At 46.3% G+C, this 13,922-nt stretch overlaps 1 protein-coding gene across 2 annotated transcripts in view; it reads right to left on the minus strand.

Annotated features, from left to right (window-relative positions):
• Positions 1–3,068: 3,068 nt before the first annotated feature.
• The window catches only part of GATD3A (glutamine amidotransferase like class 1 domain containing 3A), a 158,123-nt gene continuing 147,269 nt past the window's right edge, over positions 3,069–13,922 (minus strand). For both annotated transcript variants that reach the window (XM_033941461.1, XM_033941460.1), the window contains one exon: positions 3,069–3,297. In XM_033941461.1, coding sequence (XP_033797352.1) covers positions 3,169–3,297 — 129 coding nt within the window. In that variant the 3' untranslated portion in view covers positions 3,069–3,168. The remainder of the gene's footprint in view (positions 3,298–13,922) is intronic.

Raw genomic sequence — 13,922 nt, forward strand, 5'->3', positions numbered from 1 at the left:
ATTAAATTCCTTCCAGTTAAACATGAAGACCTATTTAAATCAGTGAAAATTTAGCAAGGATTATGATGATCTGGATCCTTGCCCAACAACCTTGTTTAAAAATTGGATAAATCTGAAGATTTTGAAATATCTTTAAGGTTGGAGTCAAAGTTATAGAACTAATGAGGAAAAACTCAAGATCTGAGATCACTTTCACAATCATCCTTAAGTTTTGTATATCTTTTCTAGCAAAGATTGAGGCAATAGCCGCACATCAGTTACAGGATTATCTAATGAGTTTTGATATCTTAGATCTGATGCACTCCAGATGATAAAGACATATAGGCAGTGGTCCGCCCATCCCCACTAAGTCTAAGGCTTGATTGGCCCAGGCGCCTAGAGCCTGGGCCAATCAGGCCTTAGGCTTCGGCGGGATGGGCCGGGCCCGCCTCATTTCGACGAGGCGGGCCTGCCGGCTGGACGGGCAAGACCCATCTGGCCAAAAGAAAAGGTTAGTTTGGTGGGGTGGAGGTTTGGGGGCTGTTAGCGCGGGGGGGGGAGGGTGCGTCTTCGGGCAGGAGGGATTGGACACCCTCCTGCCAGCGATTGATATTGTCGGGGGGGGGGGGGGGCATCTTCTGGCAGGAGGGATTGGGCATCCTGCCAGCGATCGGTAGTGTCGGGGGGGGGGGCATATTCTGGCAGGAGGGTTTGGGCACCCTCCTGCCAGATCGGTAGTGTCGGGGTGGGAGGGAGATCGGTAATGTCGGGGAGGGGGGGCGGTCGGTAGTGTCGGGGGGGAGCATCTTACGGCATGAGGTTTTGGGCACCCACCTGCCTGCAATCAGACAGAGGGCCGCGGCCCGCTATACTTATAGCGGCAGAGAGATCCCTTGCCGCGATAAGTGTAGCGGGCCATGTCTAATCTAATCCGATTCTCTAACCAGCATCTGTAACATGGACGCCGGTTACAGAATCGGGGTTTAGTGTAGGCCCGATTCTGAATAGGACACCTCTCCCGGGCGTCCTATACAGAATCAGGGCCTGACTGTCCATTAGCCCTTTTACCTGGTATTCTTTGTGCTCTTTCAATCTCTATTGGTTCTTTTAATTTAATGGAGAGTATCTTTGGTAAATTCTCCTCCAAAAAGGTTATCACATGCTTCCCTTCAGTTCCCTCAGCCAAACCCAAAATTCTTAAATTATTTCTTCTTGACCTGTTTTCCATATCCACCATCCTTTTCTCCAAATCTTGAATAGTTTTATGATCATTTTTATGCTCCATTTCAATTTTCCCAACTCTTGCTTCTAGTTGCCCACACTGCTCTTACCACATCCATCTTTTGTTCTAGGTTTGTCAGCTGTTCAGTATTTGCTGCAATCATTGCTTTAATATTTAGCTCCTCAAGCATCTCAATCATGTCAAGGGCATCTAATGGTAAAATAACCTCAGAAGGTGTGGGTGGATCTGCTTTTTGCCTTTTAGCTTTTCCTCCAGGGTTTGAAGTCACCTTAATTTTGGTTTGCTTGACAGAAGTCATTGTTGAGCAAAATGAGGTATATCAACTTCTGAGGGAAAAATTTTAAATCACTTTAAAAATGCTCCGTAGATGCCTAGGAATGGGAGCTCAGCAGTTAAATGTCCATGCAGCTGCACGTCCAAGTTCCGCAATCCAAATGATTTTATTTTCAATTTAGTGATCAAAATGTGTCAGTTTTGTGAATTTTTATCTGCTGTCTAGATTTTGCACTATATTTGACTATTTTTCTATAGTTGTTACTGAGGTGACATTGCATATTTTAAAGTCATCTGCCTTGACCTCTGAAAACCTCCAAATATAAATGATAAAATTAACATTTTCTCTGTGTCCAGTGTGCTTTGTGTTTTTAAAAAATTTTTAATGTTGGTAGATCATTTTGACTTGGTCATTTTAAAAGCAGCTCACAAGCCAAAAAAGTGTGAGCACCCCTGGTCTAGAGCAATCCTTTGGACAGGAAGGTTTGTAAATTATACAGGGGTTTGTGGGAGAGTTGCCTATCATTCAAGTCTCCTCCTCTCTCCTACCCATGAGTCTGGCCTCTCTCACTTTCTCCAGCTGACCCCCCCCCCCAACCTGTGTGGATTCAGCATCTTCCCTATCCAAGGGCCCTGTCACAGCAATGGTAGCTGGCTGGCAGAGGCAGTGCTGTGAACAGGCTGTTTGTGGCTGATCCCAACAAAGCCTCTCCTCTGCCACATTGTCCATCTACAGAAAGTGACATTACAAGAGGAAAGGCCCTAGCAAGGCTGGCTGCAAACAGCCTGTTCATAGACCTGCCTCTGCCGGCCAGCCAAGGGCCCACCTGTAGGGGAGATCCTGGATCCACCTGGGGGAGGGGAGAGAATGAGGGGAGGTCTGTTGGATAGAGCAAGAGAGGCCATACCTGCATGAGAGAAAGAGGGGGTGTTGGAGCAGGAAGGATAGCAGGCGGCCTTGGCTCCACAGGAGTACAGATGACCCAGGCTACTGGAGACTTGGAAGTCTGTGCTGAATTTTGCATAGTACATGCAGAATCCTATGCTGTGTAATATGCTATCTCCATGCCTCTTTCAATTAATGACACAGTGCTGATAGATTAACAAAATCGAACAATAGGAATAAAACATATGACTCAAAAGCCAGCAATACCCCAGGCAGAATAAAGTAAAAAATTTACTAAATAGAAACATTTTATATTTTCCTACTTTAGACTCGGATTACCAACTTGATTCTGGAGGTGCAGTGTTTCATGGCTATGGTGGTGGGACTGAAACAGCGGACTGAAGAATGATGATAGGTTCCTTTTTTCCATCTTTGCTCTTTTCCCATCTAGATATTCTGCCCCAGTTCTCTTAACTCCTACAATGGCAATCTAATGCTTCTAAGGCTTGGCTTTATATACCAAGTCATCATTCTAAGAAAGCTTGACTAGGTTTACAATAATTAACAAAAAAAAACCATAAAGAATGTTCTTATGACATCTGAATTGTTTATTTGCTCATATTTTATGGATTATAGTTTTTATGTTTGAGAAACACCTGGAAGTGAAAGATACAATTACCACTCTGATTTAAAGTTTAACATTTATTTCAATATACTATCTACATGGTTTACAAATCTGTCAAATAAAACCAAATTTATTCAAAACATAAAGAATGATTCATATTTCTTATTTGCCTATTAGCTTCAGGACACCTTTTACCATGGCTCCAATGCCATCAAAAATGTGATGCAATTCTGTTTCACACATGAAAGCAGGGGTGGTCACAATCTTATTCTTCTGGTCCACATGAAATTCGTGAGCAATAGTCAAGGAAAAAACCCCAGTTACTACACAAATTCTGAAGATCTTGCTGCTATACATCTTTTCCCTATACCTTTCTGTCACTCACTGAGTCCATCTCTTCTCAGGGGTATTTCTTATACCTTCCTGCTCCTGTCCTCTCTTGAAGCATTCAAAATGCCTTCTTATTACAGAATGATCCAGTCTTCTCAGTGGCTCTCTTCATGCTCTCTTGCTACACCTTGTCTCCCATCTTCCACAGCAGGGGTGTCAAACTCAATCACATAAGGGGCCGAAATCTAAAACACAGGCCATCACGGGCCAATTTTTTTATTAAGATACTTAAGGGTCCTTTTATTAAGTTGCACTAAATGCACACCTTAATAAAGGGACCCCCTTTGTCTTAGTAGAAGTATAGGGTTACAATCTCTCCAACCCCACGCCGGCTCTGTGAGTAAACAAAATAAATAAAGACTTTTTCCTCTCTCTTTTAAGTCCTAGTTCACACTTACTGTCTAACACCAGCTCTGGAAGGATACACATTTCAAATCTGACATATTGTAATCACAAAACAGAAAATAAAATTATTTTTTTCTACCTTTTGTTGACTGGTCATTATTCAAATCATGTTGGTCCCAAGCTCTGGTTGTCTTCTGATAACTCGCTTGCCAGGGTCTCCTGCCTATCTGTCGTTTTCTTCTTTCTCCATGCTAATCATCCATCTCTCCTTTTCTCAACTACCATTTCATGCAGCATCTCTCCCTCCTTGGCTATCACCTCTCCCTTTCTCTTCCCAACTATCCTCCTATCCAGTATCTCTATCCCACCCCCACGCCCTCTACACCATCCCATGAGTCTAACTTCTCTCCCTTTCTGTTCCTTCCCTCTCTAAATCCCATTGTCCACCATCTCTCTCCCTCTGTTCCCCCCGGCATATACACATCTCTTTGGACCCCCCTTCCCTCCCTCGCTCCGTGTATTTCTAGACGGGCTTCCCGGTCTCACCTTCAGCTAATTAGGGCAGCCTGCAGAGGATCGCCAGTGCTATAGTGATCCTAACAGTCTGCCGTCGGCCTCTGCAGCATGTTCCCTCTGCTTTGGTTCTGCCCCTCCTCTGACATCAGGAGTGGGATTAGGGCAGAGGGAACGTACTGCGGAGGCTAAGGCAGCGTGTGAGGATCACTACAGCCGACCAGCGATCCTCTGCAGGCTGCTTTAAAGGTGAGACCGGGAAGCCAGGAAGGAGGGAGGGATGAAACAGAGGGCCAAATCCCGGGCCGCGGGCCTAAGTTTGATACCCGTTTTTACAGTGATTCTTACTATGCTTACCATGCAAATACCATGTAATTCTTGTGTTTCCCAGTAGGTATGCCCCACACTCATTCCACCTTATCAGAAAGAGATTATCCAGTGGTACCCTACCACACCTTGATCCCTCCCTCCCTCCTGTGCACATGACCATCAGCTGTACCTTAAAACAGGAGGCAGAAGCAATGTTTACTCACACCTGCCTCTGGCACCACCTTCTTGAAGGACAGCAGCCCCTTGTGCATTTTTCAGGTGTGGCGGGTGGGTTCAGGCAGGCCTGGGGGAAGGGTCAAGGAGTGGGAAGGTGCCATTGGACTCCAGGGCTTTATTTTTTATTTTTAACTCATTTTTATTAACAAATTCAGAAGCAAACAGATATTAGGAAATACAAAATAAAATACCAGCAAACATCAGGTAATTAAGCAAGCATGACTGAACGAATGAGCAATATAACCCAACTAACCAACCAGGAGAGGAGACAGAGGAGAGAAACAGCAGGGGAGAGAAGGCAGGAGAGAGCAAGGGATAAACGGTGAGTTAGCTCTGCCACCCCCGACATCCACTAGAACTCCCCCTTAAAAGGGGAGGGGCCAACAGTGATCGGGTAGAGGCTTGTGAACAAGCCAGGAGAGGAGACAGGGGAGAGAGAAGGCAGGAGAGAGCAAGGGACAAGCAGCAAGAGCTAGCTCTGCCCACTCCATCATCCACTGGAGCTCCCCCTTAAAAGGGGAGGGGCCAACAGCGATTGGGAAGAGGCTTGTGAACAAGCCAGGAGAGGAGACAGAGAAGAGAAACAGCAGGGGAGAGACAGAGAAACAGCAGGGGAGAGAAGGCAGGAGAGAGCAAGGGGCAAGTGGCGAGAGTTAACTCCGTCCACCCCTGACATCATTCACCAGAGCTCCCCCTTAAAAGGGGAGGGGCCAACAGTGCTCGGTGAGCATTAAAGGCACTCACCTTAGCAAGAGCGCCTTTGCGAAGGACCTTGAGAAGGAACAAGTCATTGCAAAGGAGAACAAAGGGCAACTGCAGCAGACACAGGACACACAAACAAGCAAGGAGAGCAGAGGGCAACCACAGCAGACGCAGAGGACACACAAATAAACAAGGAGAGCACAAGGCAACTGCAGCAGACGCAGAGGACACACAAACAAGCAAGGAGAACAGAGGACAGCCACAGCAGACCGGCAAGCGGGCATCAATGGAAGCAACAGACAAGCAGGAAGATTATCTACCAGACCCCCTCAGTCTAGGACCTCCATCCAGCTCATTCATAGCTGTTCCAGCTCCTTGTGAGGCCACCGCCTGGCCCCTTGGGTCCCCATAGATTTTGGGTTCTTCACCAGTCCCACTGCTGGTTGTCAAGCCTGAGTCACTTCCTAGCCTAGACTCCAGGCTCTACCAGACCCTCCAGCTAATTTGTCTTCCAGACTCCTTTCTTCTGGTGTATAGGTCCTCACAGACCCTCCCACCACTGGGCTTCCACTCTCTACTGCACCAGTCCCCCCTGTGAGCCTGGCCACTACTCTGCTGCACTGAAACCCCCCCCCCCCCCTGTCAGCACCGGTCCACAGTGGCCTTCAGGGCTTACCAAGAGTCTAGAGGCCAGCATTCCTCTTCATGAGGGTCACCTAGTTTTCTGCACCGTCTGCCATATGTACGACTACCTTTCCTCCGGGAGGCAGTCTTATGTATACACTCAATGCGGGGAACTGGAGAGCCTAAAGAAACAAAGTCAGACTCCAGGAGGGCAGAATACTGGAACTGGAAGCACTTTGAAAAGTGGAGGACATCAAAACAGAGGAAACCATCGAGGAAGAAGTATGGGAGTTAGAGAAATTCATCGAGGAGGCATACAGGGAGGCTGTGGAAAATCACCAGCAACAGTGGAACTGCCGAGATACACCTACAGAGAGTGAGGACCATCTGGAGGACGACCATAAGGAAGAAACGGGAGCCACAGCAGCGAGATCTGGAAACAGCGGAGGGAACCCACAAGAAGATGAGTCCGGTGCAAGCCAACGCCAAATGAGGGAAGATGGAAGTGCGCAGAGGACACGTACCTACGGCCGGAGAGATGGACATATACCAGGGACACAGACCTGCGGCTAGAGAAGATGGAGAGGACAGCAATTGTCGTAGGGGACTCCATCATTAGACAGCGCTGGAACGAGGAAGTTACACCCACACGAGATGGAAGACAGGAACCAACAGACACCAAGGATGAAAGACCACATGGAAGAATTGAGCAAGCAGAGGAGGCAAAGACTCACCGGTACCCTGAAGGAGAAATACTGAGCCACACCGAGGATACAGACTTGAGACCAGTGAGGAAGCTGAAAAAGGGGAAATCTGCAATCATAGTGAAGAACTCAATCATAAGAGAAGTGGACAGTCACGTAGCAGGAGGGAGAGAAGACCGGCTAGTGACCTGTCTCCCAGGAGCAAGAACGAAAGACATCACCGACAGAATCGAGAGGATCCTGGAAGGAGCTGAGACGGAAGAGATGGCAGTGATAATCCACGTTGGAACAAATGATGTCAACAGGAGAAATTACAGCAGGACTAAGCTAACTGAACAGTTCAAGATCCTGGGAAGGAAACTGAAGCTGAGGACACAGAAGATAGCATTCTCAGAGATCCTGCCAGTACCGAGGGCAGATGTGAAGAGGTACATAGAAACATAGAAGGATGACGGCAGAAAAGGGCTATGGCCCATCAAGTCTGCCCACTCTACTGACCCACCCCATTAAGTCAGAGTGCTGCTCGACCCACGTAGAGATCCCACGTGGATGTCCCATTTATTCTTAAAGTCAAGCACGCTAGTGGCCACCACCCTCTGAAATCTTCCACTCAGCCAATCATTGACCCATGCAGTTAGTTTCTCACCTAACCCCATCGATTTCATCTTGTTTAATAGTCTACGGTGTGGGACACTGTCAAACGCTTTACTGAAATCTAAGTACACTATGTCTAGAGACTCTCCCGAGTCTAGCTTTCCTGTCACCCAGTCAAAGAAGCTGATAAGATTGGATTGGCATGACCTGCCCCTAGTGAATCCATGTTGACAGGGATCCCTCAGATTCCCCTCATCCAATATCGTGTCTAATTTCCCTTTAAGTAGAGTTTCCATGAGTTTACACACTATTGATGTGAGACTTACTGGTCTGTAATTCGCAGCCTTCGCTCTGCCTTTTTGTGCAGAGGAACAACGTTGGCAGTTTTCCAGTCCAGGGGGACTCTCCCCGTACTTAGGGAGAGATTGAAGAGCATGGCTAACGGTTCCGCCAAAACATCACATAGCTCTCTGAGCACTCTTGGGTGCAGATTGTCCGGTCCCATGGCTTTGTTCACCTTGAGTCTTGACAGTTCTCTGTAAACATCAGCTGGTGTGAACTCAAACTTCTGAAATGGGTCATCCATGCTTTGCCCGTGCCCTGGTGCCTCGCAGGTAAAGACTGAACAGAAGTAATCATTCAGTAGTTTGGCTTTATCGGAGTCAGTTTCCACATAATTCCCGTCTGGCATTCTAAGGCGTACTATCCCGTTTGTGTTCTTTTTCCTGTCGCTAATGTACCTGAAGAAGGATTTGTCCCCTTTCTTGATGTTCTTTGCTAGAGTTTCTTCCATACGAAGTTTGGCCTCCCTGACTGCTGTTTTGACCGCTGCAGACTTTGTCCTGTATTCAATGTTTGCTTCTTTTTCCCCCATGCGTTTGTATGAGAGAAATGCTCTTTTCTTCTCCTTGACGAGGTATGATACCTCATCTGTGAACCATTGGGGTTTCCTTTTTCTTTGTTGTTTTATGTAGCGGATAGTTGCCTCATGAAGGATTGATTTCAAGGTTGACCACATAGCTTCCACATTATCAGTTACGTATTGAACCTGCAGCATCTGGTAGACGAAATCTCCCATGCGTGCAAAGTCAGTGCCCCTGAAATTGAGTACCCTTGTTTTTGTTTGTGATCTAGGGAAGCCTTTCTTAAGGTTAAACCATACCATGTTATGGTCACTGGTGGCTAGCGTCTCTCCCACCGAGACGTCCGAGACGCTTTCCCCATTCGTAAGTACCAGGTCCAGGATGGCCTGGGCCCTAGTGGGCTCTAGTACCATTTGTTTGAGCCGTACTCCCTTCATGGACGTTAATATCCTCCTGCTATCATAAGTTGTCGCAGATAGTGTGTTCCAGTCTACATTAGGCATGTTGAAGTCTCCTAATAGAACAGCCTCCCCTCGTAAGGTGATATTCTCAATGTCTTCAATTAATTCTGCGTCCTTTTCCTCTGATTGTCTCGGAGGTCTGTATACCATACCAAGGTACAGGCATTTTTCTCCACCTCTGGCCAAGTTTACCCAGATGGATTCCCCAGTATATTTGACATCTGTGATCCTGGTTGTCTTAATGTTCTCTTTGATATAAAGTGCTACCCCACCACCTAACTTACCCTCTCTGTCTTGTCTAATCAGGTTGTATCCTGGTATGGTAATATCCCACCCATGAGAGTCTGTAACCATGTTTCGGATATTGCTACTACGTCTACAAGCAATAAACGCAGGCTGAGGAGATGGTGCGAAGAAGAAGGTTTCCACTTTGTGAGGAACTGAACAACTTTTGGGGGGAAGAACAAGCTCTTCAGAAGGGATGGACTACACCTGAGCACGGCAGGAACGAGACTGCTAGCGAACAACGTCAAGAGAGGAATAGAGCAGGCTTTACACTAAGAAGAAGGGGAAAGCCGGCAGTTGACCTGACGTCGAAGGTTCAGACGAGAGTATCCAAAGAAGATACTGAGCGGGAAAAATGCTGGGAAGAAACAAAAGATGAACAACAGGAGTCTAAGGAACAAGAGAAACTAGAGAACAAAAGAAGAGCAAACAGCAGGAGTTAGAACAGGTAAAAATGAGGAAACAGGTTGCGGACAAAAAAAGACGCGCCAAAGAAAGAGGAAGAAAGGAACAGAAATCAGGGGCTGGCAGCTCATGAGGGGGACGGCAAGAGGAGCAAATCACAAGGAAAAACAACAGGAAAAAGAAAAAAACAGGACTTAAATTGCTTGTACGCAAATGCGAGGAGCCTAAAGACCAAAATGGGAGAACTGGAAGTCGCAGCCAAAAAAGAGGACCTAGACATCATTGAAATCATGGAAACATGGTGGAATGAGGAAAACAAATGGGACATAGTACTGGCAGGGTACAAACTCTATAGAAGAGATAGGACTCACAAGAAGGGTTGAGGAATAGCACTATATATAAAGAACACCATTCACTCGACCAGAGTGGATATGGCAACAAAGGCGGAAGGATTGGAATCATTATGGGTTAAATTACCAGGAAGAAATGGATTTGACATAAAATTGGGACTGTACTATCGTCCACCTGGACAAACAGAAGCAAACGACAAAGAACTGGAAGCAGAATTGAGGCGTGAATGCAAAAACGGAAACGTGATGGTAATGGGGGACTTTAACTACCTCTTATTCACTCAAAAACAAGCCCCACACGGACAAACGATATACACACCCAGCAACACTACAAGGCCTTACTTACAACCAACAATATTCACACTCCCCAAAGAGAAAGGGAAAAAGGAAAAAGAAAAGTGGAGAAAAAGGCCTCAGTTCAGCTTCATCTGGCCAAAAAAACTCCACTCCTACAAATGCTGTTTATGGTGTAAATGCTGAAAAATAGTCCAAGAAAACAAGGCAACTAAAGTAGCCTGCCAGGTGGTATTAAACAGCACGCCTAATATAGATGAAAGTCAGTGAGTGAATGTAACAAAAGGCAGTATAGTCCAGCTCATAACATCCACAGCAAAAGCAAGAAAAATAACTTAGCTGCTAATGGCCTCCAAATCCAAGCCAGGCAGTCCTTATACCCAACGGGGAACCCTCTGTTTCGCATCAAATCGCTGCGTCAGGGGTGTTCATATCATTGCTTCACATCCAGATATTCCAGACCCACCATACTCCTCAAACATCCTCACCACTTCATCTATCAAAACTGGCGCCTTTAACTACCCCAGGATAGACTGGAGTATTGGAAACTCCAACTGCGCAAGGGAAACAGAATTCCTAGAGGCTGTGAGGGACTGCTTCATGGAACAGCTCGTCAAGGAACCAATGAGAGGGAATGCCACTCTCGACCTAATCCTCAACGGGCTAGGGGGACCTGCAAAGGAAGTGGAACTAGTAGGACCACTAGGAAACAGCGATCATAACATAATCCAGTACAAATTAGAAGTAGGAACATCAAAAGTGAAGAGAACCACAGCGACAATGCTCAACTTCAAGAAAGGGAACTACGATGCTTTGAGAGCAATGGTGAGAAAGAAACTCAGAAACAGCTCAAGAAAAACAGAGACCATGGAGAAAGTCTGGTCCCTATTCAAGGACACGGTGCAAGAAGCACAAAATCTGTACATCCCCAGGTTTAGAAAAGGGTGCAAAAAAAAAATAAAAATAATCTAACAAAAGACCCAGTATGGATAACCAATGAAGTGAAGAAAGCGATAGGAGACAAGAAAAAATTGTTCCAAAAATGGAAAAAGGACCAAACTGGGGAAAACTGGAAGGAACACAGAAAACACCAAAATGAATGTCACCGAGTGGTTAGGAGAGCAAAAAGAGAATATGAAGAGAGACTGGCCGGGGAAGCAAGAAATTTCAAATTGTTCTTCAGATACGTTAAAGGGAAGCAACCGGCGAGGGAGGAAGTAGGATCGTTGGATGATGTACCAGAGCCCAAAGAGATCTTAAATGGAGACCAAGAAGAAAAACTGTCGACAATAGAGGTAAGCCATGAGGATGTCCTCCAACAGATAGATAGATTGAAAAGCGACAAAACCAGGCCCAGACGGAATCCACCCAAGGGTATTAAAAGAACTAAGAAACAAAATAGCAGAAATACTCCAACGAGTTTGCAACCTATCCTTGAAAACTGGGGAGATCCCGGAGGACTGGAAAATAGCAAATGTTACACCTATCTTTAAAAAGGGATCTGAGGTGACCCGGGGAACTAAAGGCCAATAAGCTTGACTTCAGTTCCGGGCAAGATGGTAGAAGCACTGATAAGACAGCATCTGTGAGCACATAGAAAAAAATGGACTAATGAAAGCGAGCCAACATGGCTTCTGCAAAGGAAGATCGTGCCAAACAAACTTACTGCACTTCTTTGAAGGGACAAACAGCCAGATGGACAAAGGGGAACCCATAGACATCATTTATCTCTACTTCCAAAAAGACTTTGACAAGGTATCCCCTGGCGGCTACTTAGGAAGCTGTGGAACCACGGGGTGGAAGGGACGTATACAGATGGGTTAAACACTGGTTAGCAGGCAGAAAGCAAAGGGTTGGAGTGAAGGGCCACTACTCGGACTGGAGGAGGGTCACGAGCGGTGTTCCACAGGTGTCGGTACTCGGACCGCTGCTGTTCAATATATTTATTAATGACGTAGAAACAGGGACAAAGTGTGAAGTTATAAAATTTGCGGATGACACTAAACTCTGTGGCAGGGTTAGAACTGTGGAGAATGTGAAGACCTACAAAGGGACCTGAACAAACTGGAGGAGTGGGCGAATAAATGGCAGATGAACTTCAATGTAGAGAAATGCAAGGTCATGCATATAGGGAAAAAGAACCCGATGTTCAGCTACAAAATGGGGGGATTAGTACTAGGGGAAAGTAACCTTAAAAAAGACTTGGGTGTACTGGTGGATACAACAATGAAGTCAACAGCACAATGCGCAGCAGCCTCAAAGAAAGCAAACAGAATGTTGGGTATTATTAAGAAGGGCATTACATCCAGAACGAAGGAAGTCATCATGCCACTGTATCATGCGATGGTGCGCCCGCATCTGGAGTACGGTGTTCAATATTGGTTACCGTACCTTAAGAAGGACATGGCAATACTTGAGTGGGTTCAGAGAAGAGCGACAAGAATGATAAAAGGTATGGAAAACCTTTCATACGCAGACAGGCTAGAAAGGCTGGGGCTCTTCTCCCTGGAGAAGCGGAGACTCAGAGGAGACATGATAGAGACTTACAAGATCATGAAGGGCATAGAGAAGGTGGATAGGGACAGATTCTTCAGCCTATTGGGAACCACAAGAACAAGGGGGCACTCGGAGAAATTGAAAGGGGACAGGTTTAGAACCAATGCTAGGAAATTATTTTTCACTCAGAGGGTGGTGGGCACCTGGAATGCACTTCCGGAGGTTGTGATAGGACAGAGTACATTACGGGGTTTCAAAGAAGGTTTGGATAAATTCCTAAAGGATACAGGGATTGAGGGATACAGATAGAGGTAGATATAGGATTATGAAAGGGTATAGATAGAAGGATAAAGGGGATTGAAGTGTTTTAGACAAAGGATCACCTTATAGGTGGGAGCGGACTGCTGGGCACGATGGACCTCTGGTCTGACCCAGCGGAGGCAACTTCTTATGTTCTTAAGTCGACAGCCATATAGCGGGATCCAAGATAGAAGACATAGTGAGCAGCATCGACAGTATCATTGACAGCGTGGAAGAGGAAGATACGGTGGTGGTGATCCATGTAGAGACAAACAATGTGAGTAACAGGAACTACAACAGGGAAGTACTGAAGGACCAGTTACGGATGCTAGGAGGGAAGCTGAAGACCAGAACGCAGAGGGTAGCGTTCTCGGAGATCCTGCCGGTACTCAGGGCCGACGAGAAGAAGCAGACGGAGCTGCAAGCAATCAACGCATGGATGCGGTGCTGGTGTGAGGAAGAAGGATTCCACTTCATGCGCAACTGGATGACGTTCTGGGGGAAGAGCAAGCCATTTAGAAAGGATGGACTCCACCTCAGCAGAGATGGAATGAGGCTACTTGCAAGCAGCATCAAGAGAGAAATTGAGAAGTTTTTAAACTAGGAAGAAGGGAGTGGAAAATATGAAGAGGGAGTGGAAAAGGATCTGCAAAAGTTAGAGGAATGGTCTAATGCCTGGCAACTAAAATTCAATGCAAAGAAATGCAGAGTAATGCATTTGGGGATTAATAATCGGAAGGAACCATATATGCTGGGAGGTGAGAAGCTGATATGCACGGACGGAGAGAGGGACCTTGGGACGATAGTGTCCGAAGATCTAAAGGTTAAAAAACAATGTGGCAAGGTGGTGGCTGCTGCCAGAAGGATGCTGGGCTATATAAAGAGAGGCGTAGCCAGTAGAAGGAAGAAGGTGTTGATGCCCCTGTATAGGTCATTGGTAAGGCCCCACTTGGAGTATTGTGCTCAGTTTAGGAGACCGTATCTGGCGAAGGACGTAAGAAGACTTGAAGCGGTCCAGAGGAGGGCGACTAAAATGACAGGAGG

Source organism: Geotrypetes seraphini, chromosome 4 (assembly GCF_902459505.1).
Source record: "Geotrypetes seraphini chromosome 4, aGeoSer1.1, whole genome shotgun sequence".
Classification (NCBI taxonomy): Eukaryota; Metazoa; Chordata; class Amphibia; order Gymnophiona; family Dermophiidae; genus Geotrypetes; species Geotrypetes seraphini.